The sequence below is a fragment of the Martes martes genome, assembly GCF_963455335.1.
Source record: "Martes martes genome assembly, chromosome: 2".
In the NCBI taxonomy this organism is placed as follows: Eukaryota; Metazoa; Chordata; class Mammalia; order Carnivora; family Mustelidae; genus Martes; species Martes martes.
The window spans coordinates 140,193,722-140,218,330 of record NC_137889.1 but is presented as its reverse complement, the minus strand read 5'-3'; the positions used below and the strand labels follow the sequence as shown (position 1 = coordinate 140,218,330).

The 24,609-nt window shown below is 57.4% G+C and overlaps 1 protein-coding gene across 4 annotated transcripts in view; it reads left to right on the top strand.

Moving 5' to 3' along the window:
- Positions 1-22,781, top strand: part of ZFYVE28 (zinc finger FYVE-type containing 28) — a gene marked incomplete at its 5' end in the record, with an annotated part of 106,648 nt that extends 83,867 nt beyond the window's left edge. For 2 of the 4 annotated variants that reach the window (XM_080797346.1, XM_080797345.1), the window contains 5 exons: positions 16,169-16,284; positions 17,381-17,497; positions 18,764-18,868; positions 21,020-21,123; positions 21,572-22,781. In XM_080797346.1, the coding sequence (XP_080653472.1) occupies positions 16,169-16,284; positions 17,381-17,497; positions 18,764-18,868; positions 21,020-21,123; positions 21,572-21,703 (574 nt within the window). In that variant the 3' untranslated portion in view covers positions 21,704-22,781. Of the gene's footprint in view, positions 1-16,117; positions 16,285-17,380; positions 17,498-18,763; positions 18,869-21,019; positions 21,124-21,571 lie in introns of all 4 variants that reach the window. The other 2 variants (XM_080797343.1, XM_080797344.1) reach the window with 2 other exon arrangements.
- Between the last annotated feature and the right edge of the window lie 1,828 nt (positions 22,782-24,609).

Here is a 24,609-nt window from a genome sequence, read left to right as displayed (position 1 = left end):
GGGCCCAGTACCAAGCCCTCTGGCCACCCCCTTGGACTGCTGGGGCCCATCTGGGCCCCAGGCCATCCTTATCTGTCCAGGGACTGGGTGGCAGCCACCTCTGAGGTTCCTCTCCACATCACTCACTGTGGGGGCCTCGGCGAGTGCCCGCCTACCCGGGCGGCACCTACCCTGGGTGGCTACCCAGCTCACCTGGGGTTACAAGTTAGACCAGCGGGTGCCCAGCAGTGGGCGTGGCACCCTGAGGGCTGTGCTGGGATCCTGGGTCTGCCCCCTTATGTTCTCCAGCAGTGCCCCCAGGACTCTGTCCTCCTCTCCCCTCCCCTTTTCTCCCCAGGGGAGCTCCTGTGTGCTCCTCCCGAGGCAGGGAACCAGGAAAGGTCGGCCAGGGGTAGGGGGCAGTCTGCAGGACCCCGGCACCCACCCACCTCTTTTGCCTTGAGGCTGCTCTCCCTTCCCTTGCTCCCCACACCCTGGACCTTTCCCAGTAAAGTAGATTCAGTGAGCATTCCCTCATGACCACCGTGTGCCTACTGCAGGCTCCGCACTGGGAAAGGGGGCACTGGGGTCACCCCGACTGTTACATGGTCACAGCCAGGCCTTGCCTGCTGGGTCTGCTGGCAGGAGGTGGGAGGATGGGGAGGAGGTTTAGGCCGCACACTGCCCCTGTGGCCGCGGTCCTCTGGCAGCATGTGACAGGAGCCCACGTGCCCCGTGCAGCTCCGCGTGGGGTCTGCCATTGTTCCCCCCACCTCCTGTGCCCCTGGCGACCACTAACTTCCTCTCTGTCACCACGGACTTGCTTCTTCTGGCTGCTTCCCATACACAGAACCCCACGCTATGTAAACCTCAGGCATGTCTGTTCCATGAGCGTGAGGCTTCCAAGGCTCATCAGTGTCAGAGCAATCGTCCTCGGCGCTTCTTTCCTCTCTGTGGCTGGATAATGTCCTGTTGGACAGACAGACCACCTTCCATCTGTCTGTTCAGCCACCAGTGTGCGCGGGTGTCGTTTCTGCGTTTTTCTGTCGCCATGCAGAACTGCGTCCACACTCTGTGTGCTCAGAGGTTTCCTTTCCTCCAGGTGTGTGGGCGGGAGACCCGGTGGGTCATACGCTGGTCCTACAGCCATTTCTCGGAGCCGGACGTGCACAGGGCCCCCGTTTTCTACCTCCTTGCTGCTCATTTTGGCCGAGAGCCGGTCAGCCAGCCCCTTTGTCCTTCCAGAACGCACAGTCATGGGGCTGCTTTCAGCTGCCTCAAGACCATCCCTCTCTCTGCGACCACGCCACCGGTGTCAGAGTGCTCATTTGACCCCACTGAGCACGAGATGTAGAGAGATGGCCGTTGACATTTAATCGTATAATTATCTCAGATATTTGTTTGGTTCCCATCAAATCTATAAAGTAAGGTAGATCCAGAGAAGTTTCTCTCTTCACCTTGCTCTTCTTAAAGGTAACAGGTTTTAGGTTTTTTACAGTTTTGCTTCCAATTTTAAAAGTATAAACAAAGATGTACACACGTGCATTCTCTCCCCCCTCCCCACCCCCAGGGCCTCACCCTGCAGACACTCTCACATGCCCTGCTCTCCTGGCCTCCTAGCCTGGAGGCTGGGCCATTGTAGTTTTTGGAGGTGGGCTCCCTGTCCCGTCCAGCCCCGTGACCCCCATGGGGCTGAGCCAGCGTGCCCTCAGGCAGGTCTTGCTGCTGGCTATGGGGTTATGCCAGACTCTGCTGCTCCAGACGGTGCAAACATCTTCTATTTCTGATAAAGCTGTTTTTGAGATGCAAGCCCAGCTTCCTCGGCCATGTCCAGAGGAATGAACTATTGTCACAAGCTGCTGGATGGCTTTCTTCCTCGGGATCCCCCGCAGAGTTGATTATTGGTAAGTGAATCATTCTTCTGCAAGGATAATAGGAAATCATCAGAAATTCTTCGACAGGTATGTGGCTTTTTCAGTTTTTGACCTGCCTCCCTTCTCCGGTCCAGCCGGTGGACACCTACTCTGTCTCCTGCTCTCCCAGCATTTCCCATGGTGGACACTGCTCATTTGCATCACGAAGACGGCTTCCCACGCCCTATCCAGCTTTGCTCAAACACTGAAGCTGAGCTGAGGAAAGGAAAGGGAAGCCCCACTGTGGCCTTGAGACAGCCCCACCTTCCTGGGGAGCTTCCAGAAGGTGCAGAGGGCCTGAGGAGGGAGGAACGTGGCAGGTGGCTGGTGATCAGGACAGTCATGCATCTGGGCCAGGACGTCGGACAGCGGTGGACCCCCACCCCACGCCAAGGGCAGCAGGAACCTGGTCAGCCAGGTGTTAGCACATGGTGCCCATGGTCTGCCAGCTGCAAACACATCAGGAGCATCACTCCCTCGAGTCACAGGCTGATCTCATGGAGCGTGATCTAAACGCTAGTGTGGGTGTGACAGAGCAGGGAGACCCTTAACATGGACAGACACAAAAGACCATCTCCCGCAGGCGTAAAATTTGTCCAGATTCCAGCATGGAGATTCCTGGACGTCTGGGGGGTGCTGCTGCCCTCACGATGTCTAGAGGCTTCACAACGGAGACCACAGGGCTCAAGTGCAGGGGCAGAATCTACTCATTCCTCCCGTTCTGCAGACAGGGAGGCCAGTGTCCTGGAGAGGCAGCTGGCCTGTAGCTCCCTGCCTGTCTGCTGGCCCGCAGGGGCTGCTGCAGCCCCAGGGACTGGCGAGTGGCTGGAGGAGGGAGCAGCGGGCATGGTGCTAGGCTTGCGAGCTCCCAGCCCTGCGGTCTGGCCAGGAGGTCACTCAGGGGCAGCCTCACTCCTCTGCGAGCTACACAGAGCTGGCCCAGGCAGGAAGCACATGGAGCTTCGTCTCCCTGAGGACACAGGGAGCGAATTCCCTGGTGAAGCAGAAGCCTGGGGGAAGGACGGGGCACTGGGTCTGTGCCAGGCTAGCCAGAGGGTCTGTGCCAGAGAAGCGCCTTCTGGGGCATTCCCCCAAGCTCTACATTCAACCCCCTGCAACACGGGCCAATTCTATCAGTGCCATTTCCAGGGTGCTGGGTCATGGCCCCCAGCAGAGTCCTTGGTAGAACGTTCTGGAGCCATGCATCCCTCAGCTCTTTTTACTGGCTTCTCTCCTACCTTTTCAGGAAAACTTAAGATCTTTTTAAAGGGAAAGTTAGCATTTTTCAAGAGCTTGTTGTACCCTGTCTAGACTTAACTCACTGTTCCAGAACCTTCCATGCTCTTGAAGCCTGAATAAGCCACTTGTCTATAGCATGGAAGCTCAGCCTGCCTCAAATCTGTTTTTGCTCTTTCCTAGGACATTTGACTAGAGCGTCTCCATCCTGTTGCTTCTTTAAAAAATTCCACGGGCTCGCTTTTTTCTTATAATAAACATGGCCCTGTTCATTGTAGAGACTTTGAAAACATAAGAAGAAAAACAGAAGGAAATAAAAATTACCCCGAATACTATGAGCAGTATTAGTTTTTTCACGATGTTATGATCATTTCTCTGGAAAGTGCTTGAAAAACACTATTTCCGTTGAATTCTACTATATCCTAAGGACATAAGGACATACCTAGTTTATTCTATGTTTTCTCACGTCCATGTGTCTTTCCGTGTTGAGCTGGTCCTGTGGCCCCTCTGCCTTAGGGATCTGTGTCTGCCCCTGGGGTTAAGTCTTCAGAGTAGATTCTTGGTAGGGTCACCACGCCAAAGGCGTAGAAAGTCTGTGGCGTCTTCCTGCCCCTTGCCGCCACATACGGTCAGATTGCCCTCCAGACACGTGCCAATGTACCAATCTGTCCCAGTGGGTGCCCCTCCCCCCCATCGAGACTTGAGAATGAAACACGAATCCCTGGATGTGGTAGTTGGCTTTCCTCTGACGGTTGGTACCCCCCGCGCTTCTTCCTTATCCGTGTGTGAAGTGACCGCTCCTGTTTTCCAACTGGGTTTTCGTGACTTATTTACTGACTTGAAAGTGTTCCTTCTGTCTGGTGTGTCTGCTGGGGACAGATTTACCCCACGTGCTCCTTGCCCACCGATTCCATGTGTTGATGTCCTTTGATTTATAGAAGCCTTTCATTTTTTTCTGTGTAGTTATATTTATGAAAATTCCAGAGAAGCCTTGTGGTTCTTGCTTTGCTTATTTTCTCTGGCTGGTTGTGCACCTCCCATCCCTCCTCGCCCCCAGGCCAGGGCATCGTCTCCTCTCTGGCTCCTGCCCTGTGACTTGCTTTGTTTCACCGCTAACTCAACCCAGTTTCGGAGATCTAGGGGTCCTGCTTTCCGAGACCATCTCTGAGCACTGGAGTGAGCGTGACCATCAGCGCTGATGGCCATCCTGATGCTCAGGCAGGGTCACTCCCCTGTCCCACCGTGGAGACCTGCTCTGCAGGATTCGTTCTCCAGCTGCATTCGCGAATCTGGCTGGCGGTCCCCCTTCATCTCCCTCATGCAGCTGGTGGGCCTCCCCAGCTGTCGCTTGGGGTCGAATGTTAAGAATCTGGGAGGGCTGTCCTCAGCACAGGCTTCTGAGCCTCTGTCCTAAACAGGTGACGTGTGCTCTGACCCAGTGTTCCGTCCCTGCGGAGGGGAACAGCTGGCACGCCTCCCCTGTTGTGCCCCTCACCTATCTGGGTAGTGGTGTCAGAGGCCCTGCTTCCCTGCACCTGCAGAGGCAGTGGGAGGCTGTGTCCAAGGGAGGGAGGGCACCTGTGGCTGGATGCTTGACCTCAGCCTCCCTGAGCCTCTGTTTTGTCAGCCCCAAAATGGGCCAACAACGGTCGCCAGCTCAGGTGCGTCTAGGGGAGGAGCAGAGAAGCCACAGAATGTTGCTCCTGGTTGTTACGTTGCGTTTTCCTTGTTGTTACTCATCTTCATTACTCCCTGTTCCTCACCCATTATTTCCTCGGTGCCAGTGCCGTGGCTCAGGGGTGTTACTGTTCCTTTCCGTCTTGCTGTTCTAGTTTTGGCTTTCCCTCCCCATTGCATCACCGGATTTCACTGTTTCCAGCCTCGTTCCCACTCTGCACGGGTGGCATGACTTGCAGCCCTTGGAGGGACGGTCCCAAGCTGATGGGCTGTGGACAACTCCAGCTTCCAGCCCCACCTCTGCCTGATCTCGAGTCTCCCCGGCTCCTTTTCCAGTTGATGCCTTGCCTTTCTCTGTACCGTGGCTCTGTCATGGTCCCCCCCCCCCCCCACCGAGCTCCTCTGTCTGTTGCCGGGGTTGGGACCCAGGTTCAGGGGCGTTGGGGGCCCTGGGGATGCCCGGGGTCCAGCCCCCGGATGGCATCCTGTGTTTCCTGGAGCCCCTTGGGCCCCAGCGACCCACCTCCCCAGAAGGAGGGAACCATTTGACATCGCTGTCTGAGACCCCATGGACCCTGACCCTGCCTCCGTGGCCAGCCCAGGGAAGGGCGGCATGTGGCTACACAGACCGAGCTTCCTCCAGAAGCATGTGGTGAGTGGGGAGGCCTCTATCACGTGGAAACCTTCCCCAGAGGCAAGGCCTCTGCATGTGGAAAACTTCCCCAGAAGTGGCTCTTCTGACGTGCGGTGTGCATGCCTCCCCCCGACAGCTTTCCCTCTGGCAGATGGATTCAGGCCGGCTCCTCTGTGCTGGGATCAGCCCTGTCCCTGGTATCTTCTGGCCACCACAACCTGGCAGGGTGTGAGTCCCTTCCCAGTGTACGATCCATAGCCTCAGCTCCTCGTGCTGGTGGTGGGGCTGGTTGGAGCTGCCCCAGGGATCGAGTCCTGAGCCAGCACCTTCAAAGGGAAGGGGGTGTGGGTCGGGCATGGGAGCAGAAAGGACTGTGCTGGCTGGGCCGGTTGACCACTCAATGACCCGAGATGCGGAGGAGCGGTTTCCCAGCCAGGCCCGCCTGCCCCGTGGCTGGTTCTTCCTGGGGGCTTGGCAGAAGAGCAGCTCCAGGATGGGGTGATTGGGGGCAGGACTACCCCAACCTCTCTCTGGCAGTTGTGGGGCCCTGGGCTTGTGTCCACCCCATCGGGACACACCCATCATTGCCCAGAGCTGTTCTGGGGCCGGACGCTGAGTGCGGGCCCTATTGCTGCAGCCCTCCGTCCCTGGGGCAAGTGTCTCCGCCGCTGTGCAAAGAACGCCGAGCTCTCCCACCACGTCCAGTCCCTGGAAGGAAAAACAAGAATGATTGAGCGGGTTAAAAATAGAGAAGAACTTGGAATTAATTTGACTCTTGAAAAGCAGATAAGGCGTGATGACTGTTAGCAAGTGCACGGCCGACCTTGGGTGGGCCGGGAGCTGAGCGCAGACATGAGGTCAGAGGGCAGGTCAGGGCCGGGCTCTCACCTGAGCCCCTCACAGGCACCCCCCCACGCATACTGCAGCAAGCACAGTGACTAAGGCTCAGGTCACTAGAACCCCACAGGCCCACTACAACCCTGTAAGGCCACGGGGTAGGCCTGCACATGGTAAGCATTTGGGCAGGGGTCCTCGGAAGGGTACTGCCCTTCTTGTTGATGGACCTCCCCGGTGTTAGGGTACTTATTACAAACTCCCAGCCAGGGGTGGAGTTGGCCTGGCTGAGGGGTGACTACCTGGTGAGTGGGCACCCAGGACAGCTCCATCCTGGCCTCTGCCCCCTGGTGACCCCACCCAGCATGACCTTAAAAGGTCCTCATTCCAGAGAGCTCCTTCCTCCAGGCTGGCTGCCTCCCTGCACCCCAGACTTCTCAAGTCCTCCCACCCTTCTGCTCTTTCCGCCTTCACCATCATCAGTGCACTACTGGGCCCCTCCCTCTCTTTCCTCCACCGGCCCCACCTGTCCTTCCACTAGTGCCTGCATAAGATGGAGAGTGACAGGTGGAGTCTGGGGCAGCTCCTGCAGTTGGAGCAATCAGGGGAGGCCTCCCTGGGGCGGGGACATCCCTGAGACCTGAATGGAAGGCATGGGAGAGGGGAGATATTCCCCAGGCCATAGGTCCAGCAAAGGTCAAGGTGCCAGGTGTTCTAACCCGGGCTGTTCCAACGGTGTGAAGTAGTGTCCACCGTGGTTCCAGTCAGCATGCCCTTGAGGACCAGTGACACTGAGCGTCTTTTCATGTGCTCGTTTGCCATCAGCCTGCCTTCTTTGGTCAAATGTCTACTCTATTCAATTTTTTGCTGTTTCTTTCATTTGGGTTGTTTCCTTATTGAGTTTTGAGAGTTCTTCATTCATTTGGGGGTTCTTTATCAGATATAATTTACAAATATTTTCTCCCAGTCTGTGGATTGTCTTCTCATTCTGAGTATCTTTTGAAGAATAGAAGCCCTTAATTTTTATGAAGTTCACAGTTTGTCAACTTCCTTCTTTCATGGATTGCAATTTTGCTGTCATAGCTAAGAATTATTTTTATAACGCCAAATCACGAAGGTTTCTCTTCTAGAAGCCTTATACTTTTTGTTTTACATTTAGGTCTGTAATCCATTTGGGGCTAACTTTGTATATGATGTAAGGTATGGATCAAAGTTTTATTTTGTTTTGCATAAGGGAAACCAATTGTTTCAACACCATTTGTTGAAAAAGCCCATCCCTTCTCTACTGAATTTCTCTTCCTCAGGTCAGTCAGCCACATGCATGTGGCTTTATTTCTGGACTCACTAATCTGTCTCGTTGATCTGTCTGCAGGGACACCAATACCACACTGTCTTGATATGGTAGCTTTATAATGAGCCTTAAAATCAGGTAGTATAAATCTACAACTTTCTTCTTTTTCAAAGTTTGTTTTGCTTTTTCTGTGTCCTCTATATTTTATGTGAATTTTAGAACCAAGTTGTCAATTTATGTGAAAAACAAAAGCAAAAACAAAAACAAAGACTACTAGGTCTTTGGAATTTTGTTGAATCTACAGATCAACTTGGGAAAAATTAACCCCTTAATAATATCAAGTCTTCCAACTCATGAACATAGTACACCCCTCCTTTTGGTTAGGTTTTTAATTTTCTCAGCAAAGCCTCACAGTTTTTTTTTTTGTTGTTGTTTGTTTGTTTGTTTTTTAAAGATTTTATTTATTTATTTGACAGACAGAGATCACAAGTAGGCAGAGAGGCAGGCAGAGAGAGAGGGGGAAAGCAGGCTCCCCGCTCAGCAGAGGGCCTGATGCGGGGCTTGATCCCAAGACCCTGGGATCATGACCTGAGCCGAAGGCAGAGGCTTTAAACCACTGAGCCACCCAGGTGCCCCACTCACAGTTTTTATTGTAGAAGTCTTGCCCATCTTTTGTCAGGTCAGATTAATCTCCAAGTATTTTACATTTTTGATGCTATCATAAATGATATTGTCTTGTAATTTTGATTTCCAGTTGTTGACGGCTAATATAGGGAGATGTATCTGAGGGCTGTATACCGGTGTTGTCTCTTGCGACTTTGCTGAACTCCTTTCATTACTTATAAAGGTTCTTAGGAAGATTCATCAGACTTCTATGGATGATGCTGTCACCTGTGAAAAAAGCCAATTTTATGTCTCCTTTTTCATTGGATGTGGTTTACTTCTTTTTCTTGCATGTTTGCCCTAGCAAGGACCTCTACTACAATGTGGACTAGAAATGTTGACACAAGATGTTTTTGCCTTATTCTTGATCTCAGAAGGAAAGCATTTACTATCCACTGTTGCCTGTAGGATTTTCATAGTGCTCTTAATCAGGTTCAGGAAGTTCTCCTTTATCCCCAGTTTGCTGAGAGTTTTTATCAAGAATAGATGACTTTTCTGAAATGCTTTTTCTCCATCTTTTGTGATCGTATCCTTACCTTTTAGCCTGCTAATGTGATAAATGGCATTGATTGATATTCAGATGTTAAGTTAACCTAACATTCCTGGGAACCTTACTTGGCCACTAGGTATTATCCTTTTTATGCACTGTTGGCTTTGATTTACTAAAATTTTGTTAAGAATTTTGCATCTGGTGGTAAGGAATGTCAGGCAGCAGTTTTCTTTTCTCTTGATGTCTTTTTCAGGATTGGGTATCAGAGCAAAGCTGAGATCCTGGGGTGAGTTGGGGAGCAGTCCCACTTCTTCAATTTTCCAGAAGAGTATGTAGAGAATGGGTACTATTTTTGCCTTGAATATTAGTTAGAATTCACCAGTGAAGCCATCTGGGCCTAGAGTTTTCATGGGAAGGTTTTTAACTATTGTTTCAGTTTCTTCACTAGACATAGATTTGTTCAACTACCCATTTCTTATTTGGTGAGTGGAAGAGCTTATTCATGTAGTCCTGGGTCCCTGCTCTATCTTCTTGACTTCCCCTCAGACAGGCTGATGCCAGACAGCTGGGTGATGGTCCTCTGCCTGGAGGTGAGGGGTCCCTATGCTCCTGGTCTCTGGGGTCCAGGCCACCTGCCCCAGTCCCTGCCCCGTGGCTGGCTCCTCGCACCCCGACCAGTGTCAGCTTTCTAGGTGATCTCCGCACTCTCCTGCCTCTGGCCCTTGCTTGCTCTTTGGGTCACCCCGTCTGCCGTGCCATTCCTCCCATCCCTGCTATACCATGTCACTGTGTGCCTTTGATGAAACTCATGGGGTGCTTTGCCCAGTGGCCTGTGAGGCACCATGGCTGCATGTCCTTGCCATCCTTGCTTCACAGATTTGAAACAGGTGCTCAGAGCCCCTCAGTGGGGGGGAAGTCCTTCTTATTTGTCTGACTCTGTTTTGGGGGCCAACTGCAGAGCCCTGGGCCTATCCCCAGAGTTCAGCCTCAAGTCTCAGGTCTGTGATGTAGTCTATCCTCCTGGCTCCCACACCACGTCCCTTAGGCTGGAGGGTGTGACTTGGGGTCCTTGGCTGGGGGAAGCATATCTGCCCTAGCTCGAGTGAAAATGAGGGGCTGCCAAGAGTTGGAAGGCAGCCGGCCATAGCAGGATACCCTGAGATTTGGAAGGGGACACCGGGGCTCATGTCCTGTCTCCCGCATCCTGGGCTCTGTCCTTCAGACTCCTGCCCCTGCCAGGGACCTCTTCTGGCCCCTGCCCCCCAGCATGGTGTGGCAGCTGTCCACCCCATCTCTCAGGCACAGCCAGAGCTGGTCCCCTGTAGCGGGGCCCATGCCCCCATCCCAGCCTGTGTGTGCCATGTGGATATTCGTGGCTGTGGGGGCCACCCTGCCAGACTCTGCAGCTTCTCCCAATGACCCACAGCCCCAGCTTTGGGAGGTGTCTCCTAGGGGCTGTCGGGGACAGAGCTGTCTCACAAGTGGACAAAGCTGGACAGGGTGGTGTGCCAGTGTCTGGGGACACATGACACCCACCAGGGCAGCTGTGGGAGAAACAGAGAGTCACCATGGCAACGTGGGAGGCAGCAAGGCATCAGGTGTTCCCCAGCCTGGGAGGAGGACATGCACCCTGTTTCACAGACCCTCTTGGGTCCCAGCAGGCTTGGGGTGACTCCAGGCACGATGGACCTGCATGTTGCCGGGCTTTCCCTCCCTCTGGACTCTAGGGAGACTGGCCTGGGGGGGCCTGTGTCCAGGGAAGTGACTCTGAGGGACCCAGGCACACCACTCTGGCCACGGCCACCCCATCTGTCAGTCGTCAGGCTAGGAGGGCTCAGCGAGGGCCAGGGGCACTGGGCGGTGGGTCTACTGTGTGTCCTCCCTGTTTGGGGAAACCACTTATCCCTTAAACTTCTTCAGTCCTCGGGGCTCTGCAGCGCATCCTTTAGTGATGAGGGGTTCACCAAGGCTTCCTGGCTATCCCCCACAAATGTTGTGGGACACTTGAACTCCTGTGTCCTTCTGGATGGATATAATCCATAGTGATGACCAGAAGATATTTCCAGGAAACCCGATCCCAGAGTGTGCACCTCCCATGGCTGTGACGGCCTGCCCCTGCCCCCAAGGGCCCATGTCTGAGTCCTGGCCCTCACCCCGGCCAGGGGGGACCAGACCCCTTCCCAGTGGTGTTGGACAGCCTCACTCCTCCCCAGAATTGGCAGGGAGGGAGCAGTAACCCTGGAACCAGGACGGGGAAGCAGGTGGGCTTCAGCCTGGTGGACTGTGGCGTCTCCCCCGCACAAGGGTCTCTCTTAAACATGCACACACCTGGGATCTCATTTTTAAACCTTTTCACATAAGAGTAAAACACGACAGGATTCATCCTTAAAGGAATGCACAGATAAACAGACAAAAAACTGACATCTTTTGAAAAAAACGAGGCTGCAGAGTGGCTGGTTCTCGAGGTGGGTTTGAAGGGCAAGTGGAGTCAGGCCTGGCTGCCAGTGGGGTCACGGCCAGTCATGGCGGGGGCACAGCGGGGCACGATTGGCTGGGCCATAGTGTGAGACCTCACAGGAGACACTGGAAGGCAGCTTGGGGCAGGGAGGGTGTGCGAGGTGTGTGAGGTGGCTGCTGGTCACAGTCGACCCTCAGTCCTGTCCCTCTGTCCCTGCCGGGTAACTTAGGAGGAGCGTTTGGTCTCGACATCATGGCCTGTGGTGGGCACTGTGCCCGTTCTGACTGTGCGCTCACACACGCGTGCACGTGCGTTCTCAGGGACGTGCACGTGCACACGCAGGTGTTCTCGCTCTCACACAGGCACATTCAGACTCGCTAGAGCACATTCACACCCACACACACACACCTTGGCACTCAAACCCCCCATAGGAGATTCAGTGGGTGGGGACCCCGCTCCCCGCTGGCAGGGCCCCAGGATGCTGAGGGGATCAAGACTGTGCCCTGGGCCCCAGCTCTCAAGGCAGAGGAGGTAGAAGACTTACCCCCCACCCCAAGGGCCAGGTGGCCCTATGCCCCCCTGCCTTCCGCCCACCTCCAGCCCCGCCCTGTGTGCCAGAACATGACCCTCACACACACTCCTCCCCACTCCGTGCTCCTGTGGCCACCGCACAAATTGTGGGAAGAACGCAGCAGACAAACACGTCCTGGCAGGGCGATTTCCCTAGAAGTTTAAACAATGATTATGAGCTTAGACTCCCTTGAACTATTTGAGCCATAATTATGTGTTTCATGGGACTGCCTCTCCAGAATGCCTGGCAAGCTCCAGTGGGCTTCGTTGGCGGGAACCGGCCATGTCCTTGGAGCCTGGACAGCGCTGCCTGTGGCCGCCACTCTCGCATGTGCACTGATGCCCTCCACATGTGATCGGCCTTCTCTCCCTGGACCCGTCGGTGGTGATTCTACCGTGCGTTCTGTCTATAGGAACAGTTTCTGGGCCCAGCAGGGCAGAGATGGACCTGGGGTTGGATTGCCGGTTCTGTGCCCAGAATGGTTTCCCTGGGGAAGCAGGACCAAACTAGGGCACACCGGGCTTCAAACAACAGGAAGATCCTACGTCACAGTTCTGGAGGCTGGAAGTCTGAAATCGGGCCGTGCTCCTTCTGGAGGCCTCAGGGGAAGGACCTTATCTCCTGACCTGGCTCCTGGGACTCCCAGCACTCACGGCCATGTGGCCACCTCCCTCGGTCTCCCCTTCGTCCACACACAGCCTCCTCTCCTTCTGTCTCCTCTGCTCCTCTTAGTAGGACCCTTGTCGTTGGATTTAGAGCCTGTCCGGGCAGTCCAGTCCCAGGTCGTGGGGGTTTGGGGTGGGCATATCTTTTGGGGGCTCTCCCACTCCTCCTTCATGGTGGGGGGCGGGGAGCATTCCAAAGCTGTGAGGCGTGAGGAGGCTCTGCTGGTAGCTCCTTTCCCTGAACCCCATCTACTGTTCCAGACAGAAAGCGTTCATTCCCACAGGGAGCCCTCTTCTCGTTCTCCCCCACATCTAATGAACACAAACTCTTTGTCCAACAGATAAAGATTGGGAGGTTAGTGAGGAGCGGGAGCGGGTGGGGCTGCCTTCAATGCTGGGCGTGCAGCAATGAACAGAAGAGAGGGTGCTGCCGGGCCAGCCTTGCATTCTCCCAGAGTAAGACAGAGTCAGCACACACCTGCTAAGTCAGGGCGCTGAGTGTCCCAAGTTGCACAATGCAGGGTAGGGGCAGGAAAAGAGCTGTTGGGGGCAGGGGTCCTGCTTGTGGTCAAAGAAAGGCCTTCCAGCAGAGCATACCAAATAGAGGTGTCTGGGTCTGGGCCCAGTGACATCTATGCAAAGGCCCTGTGGCCAAGAGTGTGTTTGGCTTCTCTGAGACAGCAAGGAGGAAGTCTGAGAAGCAAAGGTAAGTGACAGGTATGGGAAGGAAGGTTGACAGAGAGGGGTCCAGATTCTGCCAGGGCCTGTAAACTTCAGTAAGGATTTTTGCTTTTTCTTGGACTGGAAAGCAGGGGTGGAAGGTTGCAACAGAGGAGGGACATGTTCTGACTTCTGTTTGAAAAGATTCTTTGTTCTGGGCCTTCGGTAATCTTGGTAGGAGCTGCAGCTCCTTGGGGTGTCCCCTGGCATGTCCAGGGGAGTGTAGGCCTGGCAAGTCCTGGGTACTGAGCTCCTCTGAGGCCTCAGGTTCATCCTGCCTCTGTGAGTCTGCCAGGGCCCGCCCTGGGGGCATGCTGAGCTGGGCAGGGCTCTGTAGGAGCCCTGGGGCCTGGTCTCCGGACAGTCCCCACGCTGTCAGCCTGCTGGCTGGGCAGTACGTGGGGAAACGGGGTCCCCCTGTAGATGTGAGTGCCCCTCTGCCTTCAGCCTATATGGTGTCCACAGAGGGTCCAGTGCCCGCCGTTGGCCAGCACTCTGTCTAGCGACTGCCTGTGGACAATCAACACCCTTCTGAAGGGGTGGCCCTGGGCAGTGCCCAAACAATGGCCATCCCTCGGGGCCGGGCAGACCCAGACAAGACCCCGACTTAGGTCCCAGCTGAGATCCCGCTTTAGCTCCGGTGGTCTCTTCTTTTGCTCCCTTCAGCCCTTCGAAGCCGACTGCCTGCCTGCCTAGGATCTGTGTCTATGTGGAGTTCAGTGTCTCTCTCTCCGCTGACCCCCTGACCCTCACTCGGCCAGAGTCTCAGGCTCCATGGCCTCCATTGTCTGTGGCATCAGAGAGCTTCGGCATGCAGGCCGCTGCTCCAGTCTCTGGGAAGACATCCCAGCCTCCGGGTGCCAAGCTGTGGGGCTGGGGCTGCAGAGCTGAACCCCAGGGGCACCCACTCGGTGGCCGACTCCTGCCACAGGCAGGACTGTGGTGCCATCTGCTGCCAGACACGCTGCCCTTCTCCCCAAAGTCACGTGTGTTCTGATGACAAAAGTAACCCTTGCTCACAGAAGACACTTGGGGAAAAGACGAACTTCTCCATAGTCCCGCTCCTCAGATAAACTTGGTGGTAATGCCGGGATGGTCTTCCCCATGTCTCACCAGGCACATACGAGGTCTTTAACTTTAGAATACGACCTTTTCACTTAATCTGTCAACACTTCTAGCATCTGTCCTTCTACAAAGTGGAGATTGTATGGATGGGACCTAGTTTGTTGAGCCAACCCACGGCTGATGGACATTTACCTTACGAGCTGTTTCCTGAATAGGAGTTGTGACATGATTACAAGAAAAACATTCCTTTATTCTTTAAAGTGTACACTTGACTGGTTCTTAGCATGTTCGCAGCTATTCACACATTTTTGTCACCCGATAAAAAAACCCCGCCGTGTCCCTAAGCAGCGGCTCCCTCTCCCCACCGCCAGCCCCTCCTTCTGTTTCTATCCATCTGCCTGCTCTAGACATTTCAGATAAATGGAGTCACACACTGTGACTTTTCATGAGTCGCTGGGTCACAACTTCCTGTCTTCCCACTTCCTCCTCGTCATGTTGCACGCACGGCTCTCTTCCTTCTACAGCTGAATAGTGCTTCCCCGTGCGAAAGGACCACGGTTGTTTGCTGGCTTCTCTGTTGATCTACGCTTGGCTTGTGCCCACCTTGGGGCTCTTGTAAATAGTGCCGCTGTGAACACCTGTGAGCCGTGTTTGTTTGGGTCCCTGCTCCCAAATCTTCTGGGCAGAGCTGTCACTGACTCCGGGGATCCTGAGTGGCAGCAGACATTGCCCACCGTGAAGTCCCCTTACCTTGCGTGACTCCCTATACTTGGAGGCTCCATCCGCGGAAACCGTGCGGCTCAGTAGGAGGCAGCCGTAGTTCGTCATCTAGGTCTCAGCAGAGCAGGGGCACATCCAGCCCACCGCCCGCCGGCTGTGGCTGCTCCACACTCCAGGGAAACACTTAAAGCTTGTTAACGATTGTTCGTCATGTTCGAGGGCACTGGGCTGGAGGAAGGGGGCCCTTGGAGCCCTGGGGCCCTGTTCACACCTGTGTCCCTCTTCCATGGCTGGGGGTGTCTGTGCTTCTCTGTGGTCTTCCATCGGGGCCCAGCCCTGCATGAGACTGAGTTGTTCTGCACATTTCTCCTCTGTGTGTCAGGGACCCACACGGCATGTGAGGGGCTGTGATCGGCTCCCCTCCATGTCTGTCCACTCAGCCATTGTGCAACCCCTGAGCTACCAGGGCCACCGTGAAGATTAGCCATGCCTGCTGGCCACATGAGTGTTGTGTGGGCAGCTCTCCTTTCACGCGGATGGTACCAACTTCTCTTTCTGAAGTTGTGGCCCCAGCAACCTTGGCCCCCAGCTGTGCCCCTCTCTGAGTGCAGACGGACAACCCCGGATGCTGTGTGCTGAGCCAGGCCTCCGGTGTGGAAAGCAGACCAACTCCCTCCCCAGAAGAAAAAGGATAGTGCAGGCAGCTGTTGGCAACTTTTTAAAAATTATAATGAATATTCCCAGACAGATAGGGGCTTGCATCCATGAGACGACAGGGAGAGCATAAATTAAACGTCAGGGACAAGGCTGGAAGGGAAAATGGGGAAATTTTCTTAGATTGTAGGATAGAGGGGTAGAGAGAGAAGAAAGGAGGGGAGTGATAGAGGAATTGGATGCTCCCCCCAGGTGGTCCCACTCAGCCGCAGCGGAGAAGGGAGTGCGTGGTGAGGGCAGGACCCCGTCTTCGTAACAGAGTCCCACATGTGGGGGCTTGGAATGACAGAAAATCACCCCCTCACTGCGGAAAGGCCAGAAGTCCGAAATCTGACCGGTCCACCCACCTCCAGACCCTGTGTCGGGTCCTTCCCGTCTCATCCAGCTCCCTCTGCCGACTCAGACTCGTTAGGGGCCCCATGGGGTGCTGGTGACATACTGAAGCCCCGGGAATCTTGGCTCCCGTGCCGCGAGAGTTTAGCTCCAGAAGTCCCTGGCCCTGCCCCCCCATGCGCCCCGTGTTTCCTTCCTCATGCAGTGGCTTCACAGACCAGGCCGGGTTGGAGGCTGCCCCTTCGACCACAAGAGAGAAGATCCGGTCCAGGTTCCACGGCAGCCACGACCTCATCCACCGCCTGTTTGTTTGCATTTCAGGTGCCTGGCTGGGTGTGGGGCAGGGCAGGCGGCGCCAGGCTGCGGGGGGCCTCGGGGCTTGCCCACCGTGTCATTTCTTCATCCCCAGCCCAGGGGCAGGGAGGAGGGCTTCATTTCTCTGCAGGCCCCCAAGCTGGGACTGGGGAACCCATGGGTCCCACGGGGCCTTGGCTGCCCACATGGGGAGGTTCTGTTCAGTTTGTGGTTCAGGCTTAGTGTACCCCACCTAGTTTTGTTTCCCTCTCCGGGGATGGCTACACCGCCTGTTTGGTCCGCCCCCCACCCCCAGGGGTTCAGAGGTGCATGAGCTTTTCTTTGGCTCTCTGTTTAACGAACACATTCGTGTGGTTCACAGTATAAAAGCGTGCAGCACCCTCGGGCCTACCGCATGCCCTTCCCATCCCCAACTTTGAGGGCTGGGCTCTAGCTGGCCTGCGTGGCAGGAGCGCGGCCCGTGGCCTGACGATCCTGCAGAATCAGGGTCGTGCTGGGGGCGAGGGCCCCACGGCCATGGCCAAGCCAGACCAGGTGGGATCATGAGGACCTCAGGTGACTCTGAGCTCTGGTTTGCATAGGTTTGTGTCGGGATTTGGAGAGACATCATGCCCAGCAGGTGCTCAGAGCCGTTGCTGGTGCACAGAGAATCCTCTAGAAGCACTGACCGCAGCACTATCCTTGGGATGGGTCGCTGGGCTCCCATTTCAGGGGGACGCCTGCAGCTTCTCCCTCACTTTGCTGTCCCTGGCAGCCGGGCCACCCCCACAGAGCTAACCCAGCATTGCTTTCCACCGAGAGGGCCCTCATTTTCAGAGGGAGGAGACCTCCCAGGGGCTCTGCAGGGAGGGTGGGGCAAGTGCATTCCTGCCGGGAGGGAGCTGTCTATGTGGTCACCCCTGCCACCAGCCTTCCCTGGACTCCTGAGCTTTGACTTCGGCCAAACTGTGGCCCAGGGGCTGGGCTGCCCCCTCTTGCCCTGACCCGTGGGAACACGTGTCAGTCCTGGGCCGTGAGCTCTGGCCAGGATCACCCAGCTCGCAGCCCTGAGCCCCTGTAGCTGGTTGGCCTGACCTGCTGTCCGTTTGTCCTTCTCTCCCAGGGGTGGCCGACCAGCTGCAGACGAACTATGCCAGCGACCTGAGGAGTATTCTCAAGACCCTTTTTGAGGTCATGGCCACCAAGCCAGAAACAGATGACAAGGAGAAGTTAAAGAAGGGTGAGTGCCCCCAAGGGCATGTCCGCCCCCGCCCCCCGCGCCCCGAGCCACACACTCCCCCAAGCACGCGAGGCCCTCCAGGGCCATCTAGCCTGCCTTTCCGTGGCCCACTGCCCACACGAAACTACCAGCACTGCCAGGCTCTCCGCTACGTACCAAGGGGCACAGGTCACAGGCCCCACAGGTGCCCTGGCAGGTTTGCAGGTGCTCCCAGCTCCCACTCACAGGCCTGTGTGTGCAGCACCTCCTGCTGTCCCTGCATGCCCTCCAGCAAGGCCGTTGACTTCTCAAGGCCAGCGGGCTGTGGAGAGGTTTGGGCGGGGGGCGGTGCTGGACAGTGAGACCTGGACGTGGCACATCCCAACTGCGTTGACAGTGGGAGCCAGCCCAGAGTCAAGGAGGGGTCCTAAGGCCCCACCTCATAAGGGGAAGTGGCCGCCTGGGACCTCCCTCATGTGTTTACAGATCCCCACACATCCCAGCACCGACACACACACTCACCCTCACACTCACCCTCACCACACACACACTCACCGCACACACTAACCGCACACAAGCTCACACGCACACATTCACAGCTCTCACATGCACACGTGGATGCACACACACACACACTCCCACATGCATGGGGTGGGGAGGGGCCTCATCCCTGCTGGCCCTCCCCTTGTGCTGGGCTGAGATACCTGTTCTGGGTGAGCTGCCCATCCTCATGGGGCTTCTGGGTGCACGGGGCAGCCCGCTCAGCTGGAGAACCCACCCCCACCCAGGAGGACACATCCTGGCTGCATGTGGGCAAGGAGCAGAGTCAGTCCTGTGTGTTGTCCCCTGCTCTGCCTCCTGGGAGCCGGGCCACCGGGCTCTCTGGGAATTCAGGGCGGGGCTGCTTCTGAAACATCACGACTCAGAAAAGGTAGGTGCCATGGACCAGTTCTGCAAGCAAGGATGGTGGGCTCCCAGCTCCTGGCTCCCAGCCCCTGTCCAGGCCTGGTCCCCCTACTGCCTCGGGGGTCATAGCCCTGGGGGGGGACCTTCCACACACAGACAGTGCAGGGGCTCTGGGGCTGGGGGCCCACAGCAGGAGCAGCTGCAGACCTCAGGGCCCAGATCCCAGCCTGCTGGGGCGGTGCTGATTCACCCCTGTGCTGGGGGACTGCGGCTGGCTTTGGGGGGGCTAACCCACTTCTGGTCTTCTGCGGGTGGGCCTAGCAGGGACAGGTGCTTGCCCATCAACGCCCCCCTTCCTCTCTCCCTCCCTCTCTCTTCTAGTCACCCAAAGCCTGCGGAGTGCAGCCTTGGAGGACTGTGCCCTGTGCCAGGAGACCCCGTCGTCCTCTGAACTGGCCGCCAAGAGCCGAGATGGGGACTTGGAAGGTGCGTGTGAGGTCTGGGCCAGACCCCGAGGTGCTGCATGCTGGGCAGGGAGTGAGGAGCCTGTCTGGACTGGCCGCCTCTCTGTCTGGACCCAGAACCCATGAAGGCTCTGTTTCTCCAACTGGTGGTCCCTTCCCAGAGGCCCTCTGGGCCTGCAGTTGCCCCTAGGGTGGGCACATGGACCCCCTTAGCCAAGGCCTTTGGCTGTGGCCAGAGGTGGCTGAGCCCACCTGCACCCACCTGCCCACAGGAAGGGCCTCATATGGCAGCTATCTGGCACCTTTTTCATAGGGGATGGCACTGTCTGGTCACATGGGAGTCCCAAGGCCCTGCTCCCCTTTTAGACTGGAGGTCAGGCCTCCTGGGGGCCTGGTGGCTTAGTGATCAGAGAGGGAGCCTCCTGGGCAGGCTGGGGGCACTAGCCCCCTGTCTGTGGGGAGGGGGTTGCCCATGAGTTTTTTTTTTTTTTTTTTAAGATTTATTTATTTATTAGACAGAGATCACAAGTAGGCAGAGAGGCAGGCAGAGAGAGAGAGAGGAGGAAGCAGGCTCCCTGCTGAGCAGAAAGCCCGACTTGGGGCTTGATCCCATGACCCTGGGATCATGACCTGAGCCGAAGGCAGAGGCCTTAACCTACTGAGCCACCCAGGCGCTCCTGCCCACGAGTTTTGAAGGGGCTGGAGGCCTAAGAGAAGAGCGGCGATGGATGGAGGCAGAAAGGCCTGGCCAGGGGTCAAACAGGATTAGGGCCGAGAAGGAGGCTGAAGCTGACCCCGCCATAGGCCAGAAGTCACAGCACTCCTGGTACGCCTGGCCTGCTGGCTGACCCTGCTGGTCCCCGGCTCAAGGCCTTCCTGGTGTACCCCAGCCCCCTGGGGGTAACAAAGGCTGTGGGGTTGGGGTATCAGGAGCAGCACAAGCTCCTCACCTCTACCTTTCCAAAAACCATGCACAGGGTACCTGTCATAGGAACTTGGAGCCCCTCTGCTCAGGAGTGACTGTAATGAGCTTCGAGCTGCGATGTCTGGCATTGCCCAATGCACAGGAGTGCATCTGGCCTTATGTGCCTGAGCTGGAGATCCTTAGGGGCTAAAGTTGTCGTCCAGGAGTTCCCTGGGGCCAGCCTAGGATTCGACACGGGGTGGAGGGTGGGGGCAAGCACAAGATACGGCCTCCCTGCAGGGTAGGGGTGAGCTGACCGGGCCCAGAATGGAAGGCAGGAGAGCTGGGTAGGAGGCAGTTTGGGGTCTGTGCAAGCCAGCAGGAGGAGGGGCCGATCCTCCAGGGTGGGCAGGAGGCCAGGAAACCCCAGGCCCTTCCGAGTTCTGTTTAGAGGCCCTGAGGGTGGGACTTAGGGACACAGGACGGTGTCCACTTGAGCATCAAGCCTGGGGGTTATGTGAGGCTGCAAGGTCCGCCTCTGAGCACACACTGTGGTCTGAGGAAGGATCAGAGCTGCTCTTTCCCCCAGGCCATGGATGCTGGCCTCGGGGCCTGGCAAACCACAGTCAGTTTGGTGCCCCAAATGGGAGGACAGTGCCTGTCTCACTGCGTTTGGGAGCCCGCTTCTCCCTGTGCTGACATGCCTCACGAATTCCAGAGCAAACCTCCAGAGGCTTCCATCAGCCAGGGCCTGGAGAAGTCAGCTGGGACAGGGCCCACATGCGTGGAAGGAGCGGGTAGCCCCTGGCCTGAGCCTGGCCTGCAGACATGTCAGGGAGGGGATGGCTGGGGGTCTCCCTGGGCCTTTAGGACCCCAAGAGCCTGAGAACTGCCCTGGATGGGCAAGGCTGGGGGCATCTGAGGCCCCCACAGGGTGCACCTAGAGCTGCGCTGGGGCGTCGATCTCTTCGTTTCTCAGCCACCACCTCTGCCCAAGGAGTCTGCCAGGCTGGGTGTTGACAGAGAGAAGCTAGGGAGAAGACCATCCAGGTGGACACTCCCAGCCCACGTCCTGAGTGCCGGTGGCCTGGCTGGTGGCACAGCACAGGCTGTCGCTGGGGGCTAGTGGACAGGCGCCATCCGTGAGGCCAGCGGTTTCCTGAGACCATAGCCAGCATCGGGGGTCCAGGGACTGGGGGGAGAGAAGAAGGGCGGCCCATATCACTGCTGCAGGTCTCCCTTTGGCTGACCTCATTCCCACTGTCCCAGATCCACCAGAATGGGTCCCCGACGAGGCGTGTGGCTTCTGCACGGCCTGCAAAGCACCCTTCACCGTCATCCGCCGGAAGCACCACTGTCGCAGCTGCGGGAAGGTAAGTGATCGGGTCGGTGGAGGGCGTCCCTGTGGTCCGGGACAGGCTCTGGGCCTTCCCCTGGGCTGTGCTGGTGTTCTGGAGGCCAGGACGGAGGCCCTGGGGACCTGACAAGGCCCCTGAGGTCTTTGTGTAGGGGTCCCTGAGCCCCGGGCCCTGCTCTGATCTGGCCCCCAGGAATTGAGACCCCCAGCTCCCCCACACCCGGGGTCCCAATAGTGCTGTCCCTAGCCACTGCAGAGCCAGTGGTGCAGGGAGAGCGGGTGGGAGTGGTGCCGGAACCCCCTGCGTGAGCCTGGCCTCCTGGGGCCATGACCCAGGCCAGGTTTTTCTGGAGGTCCTGGCAGCACGTGCACAGGGAGGGCGTGGGAAGTGCCCCCGCAGGCCCAGGGTTGAGGGCTGTGGAGGACGCCAGCTCACTGCCCACGTGGCCACCCCTCCACCGCAGATCTTCTGCTCGCGCTGCTCCTCGCACTCAGCGCCGCTGCCGCGCTATGGGCAGGTGAAGCCAGTGCGTGTGTGCACGCACTGCTACATGTTCCACGTCACGCCCTTCTACAGCGACAGGGCGGCCATCTGACTCGCCCCACATCCCACAGCTGCCAGGGCCCTGTGACTCCCACAGCCAGCCGCTGGCCGCGCTGGGATCGCTAAGCGCCTCTTCAAGCTGCTGCCGCCATGGAGGGGCTGCTGGCCGCCCCCCGCCCCCGCCCCCATCCCCGACCCTACCTGTGGGCCCCCATCCCCCCCCCCCGCCACGGAGGGCCCGCGGCAGGGGCCAGCAGGAGTTCCAGCAGTGGGGGGGCTGCCTGGGCGAGGGTGGGCTCTCCTCCTGCCAGCCCCTTCCCCGGGTCCCTGTCCCTGGGCCCCCGCCCCCATCCCGCGGAGAGGCTGCCACGAGGCCCAGCCATAGTAGAAGGCCCATTCAGAGCTCGCCCTTGATCAGGGAAATGGGGTCACACCTGCGGCCAAATCCTGGGCAGATGGGGGACACCTCCAGGAGAGGGGTCAGGTCTCAGTTCCCTGGGCACTTACCCTTCTCTCTCCCCACCTGGAGCCGGCAGCTGCCTCCTCACTCCCCAGTGCACCCGTCCCTGCTCCCCTTCCAGACCTTGGCCAAACAACAGACATCTGGGTTATTCTCAGAGGGGGAGGTGCAGATGCACAGCCAGCCCCTCTAGGCCCGCAGGCACCCACTGCCCTTGGGTGCCTGCCTGCTGATGGGATGGGGGGCAAACAGCCGCCTGCACGGCGCTGAGACCCAGGTCCCCAGGTTCTCAGGCCCGGGGCTTCTGGGGCAGAGGACTGCCACCCACCTGCTGCCACCGCCCCCTTCCCTCTGTCTCCCCGGGACCCCGGAGTGGCCCGGGCCCCAGGCTGAGGCAGCCAGCCGGCCCCGCACCAACAGCTCAGGCTGAAACCTCAGGCTTCATGTTGCAGTGACGGCTGCAGCTCTGTTTTTAGAGAGATGGCACACGACTGCTTCTTTTATAAGAAAATCCAGCTACTGCGGCATAGTGGGCGCACATGCACAGAGACGGCTTCTTGGGCGGGGGGTATACAATGGAGGGAATATTATGTATTGAGATTATTTTTATTTTCTAAATGCTGTAATTCGAAGCCATTTCCATAAATCTCTTTAAGGATTGCAGACACTGGTTTCTGATGTGAACGTAGACTTCTTTTTCTGTCTAGGAGGCAAAGGTGTTCTTGCTAATTCGCATTCTCCCCTAGGAAGCTCGGGGCGTCTGTACTCTTGTGACGGATGAAGGGCTCCCACCAGTCTTTAGGAGAGGGGTGGCCAGCCTGTCCCACTCCCCAAAAGCCCCATCCCATGCCCTGCCTATTTGTCCAGCCCCTTGTCTCATGTGTCCTCAGCTCTGACCCCTAGCCTGTATGTGTGGGGGCTTCCCCACCCTAGTCCAGGGCTGGGCCACCTATGCCTTCTAGAGTGCCCTGGAGAGAATGCAGGCCGCCAGACTGCACCCTGGGGTTGCCATGGCAATGGTGTCTTCCTCTGCTTTTGGAGACTGATCCCTTGGGAACTGGGTGCCCAGTCCCTTGGAATGGGGGAATAGCTGGGAGGAACCCAGTGGCCACCAGACCGACTTTCTTTCTGAGAGGTAAAAGAGTGTTTAGAATTTGGAGTCTCCCTAGAAGCAGTCCTGAGTCTTTCAGGAGCACAATAGAAGGGATGTCCGGCTGCCCACCTGGACAAAGTTCCTCCCACCCCCGTGGGTGGCTGTAGCTGATGTTGCCGGCTGGACAGCGGTGCCTTCTGGAAGTTCATTTGCTGGCAGGGGACGGGGGAGGCAGCCCGTGCTGCCACTGACCAGGAAGTCAGCCCCTTACAGGAGAAGCCTCTATGGAGAGACCCTGTGGGGTCCCCATTCCTCTCCTCAACAGGCACCCACAGTTGTCACCCTCCAGACTTAAGATGTGACAGGCTCTCCTCATCTGCCAGGTCAGGCTGGGAGGAGTGGAGACCCAGGAAAGAGGGTCTGCCTGCCCTTGGCACAGACACGGCCGCTCTCCAGAGGGAGAGGCCTAGGCCCCAGGGACACAAGGGAGCTCTGCATGTGGCCAGGAGCCAGGAGGCCCTGCATGTCAGACTTGGCCTGCCTTTGTGCACCCCCACACCCAGCTGCTTTGCTGGGAGGTCTCGGGACCTGCAGGGAGGTCACGGAAGCTGCCAGTGAGGGTGACTAGCTGTAGCGTTTGTTCAGGAATGAAGACGGTACTGAATCATGAGACTTTCCATGCTAAACCAGGGACGTATGGTCACTCTACCCTTCTAGGGCTAGCCACGCTCCAAGGGCAGAGCCAAGACCTGGTGGGCAGGGATGAGTCCAACACAAGAGTTTTCCACTCAGGAAGGTTCTAGGAATGGCCTGCTGCCTGCCACAATAGGGGCTCAGGATTGGGAATCCCTGGGGGAAGGGACAGGGAGAGAGCCAAGAGCTCCAGGTTTGGAATCAGCCCTTGCAAGCTGGTCTTGGGCCTCGAGCACACTAGCCTTCCTGAGGCTCCCGTTCCCCTTTGTCACCATTGCTGTGGTGTTCCCACTGCTGTTTTCTGAGCACTCTACTCCCCTTGACACTCCCCCTGACACTCCCCTGCAGGGCAGGATCCCTGTGTCAGGCGGAGTAACTGAGGCTCACGGAAGTTAGTAGGTGGTGGCTGCGGCGGAAGCAGAGTACCCCAAGACAGCCCCACCCGCTGTGCCTGAAGAGTCACTTCTAAAGGCCACTCTGGGGACAGGGGCACCACCAGTCTCAGGGCGCCCACCACACCCCTGTCTGGCATTCAGAGGAAGGCTGGGGGGCTGCCAGGAAGGAGGCACACCTGGGTCTGTCTTGCCCACCTCACCCCTCTCTTGGGCTCGCTCAGGCCCTGGGGAGAAGGCCTTGTATGCTCCCCAACAGCGCCACCCCTGGCTTCTGGCAGCAGGCGGGGGCCCTAGGCCTGGCTGGGCCCCGCAGGTAC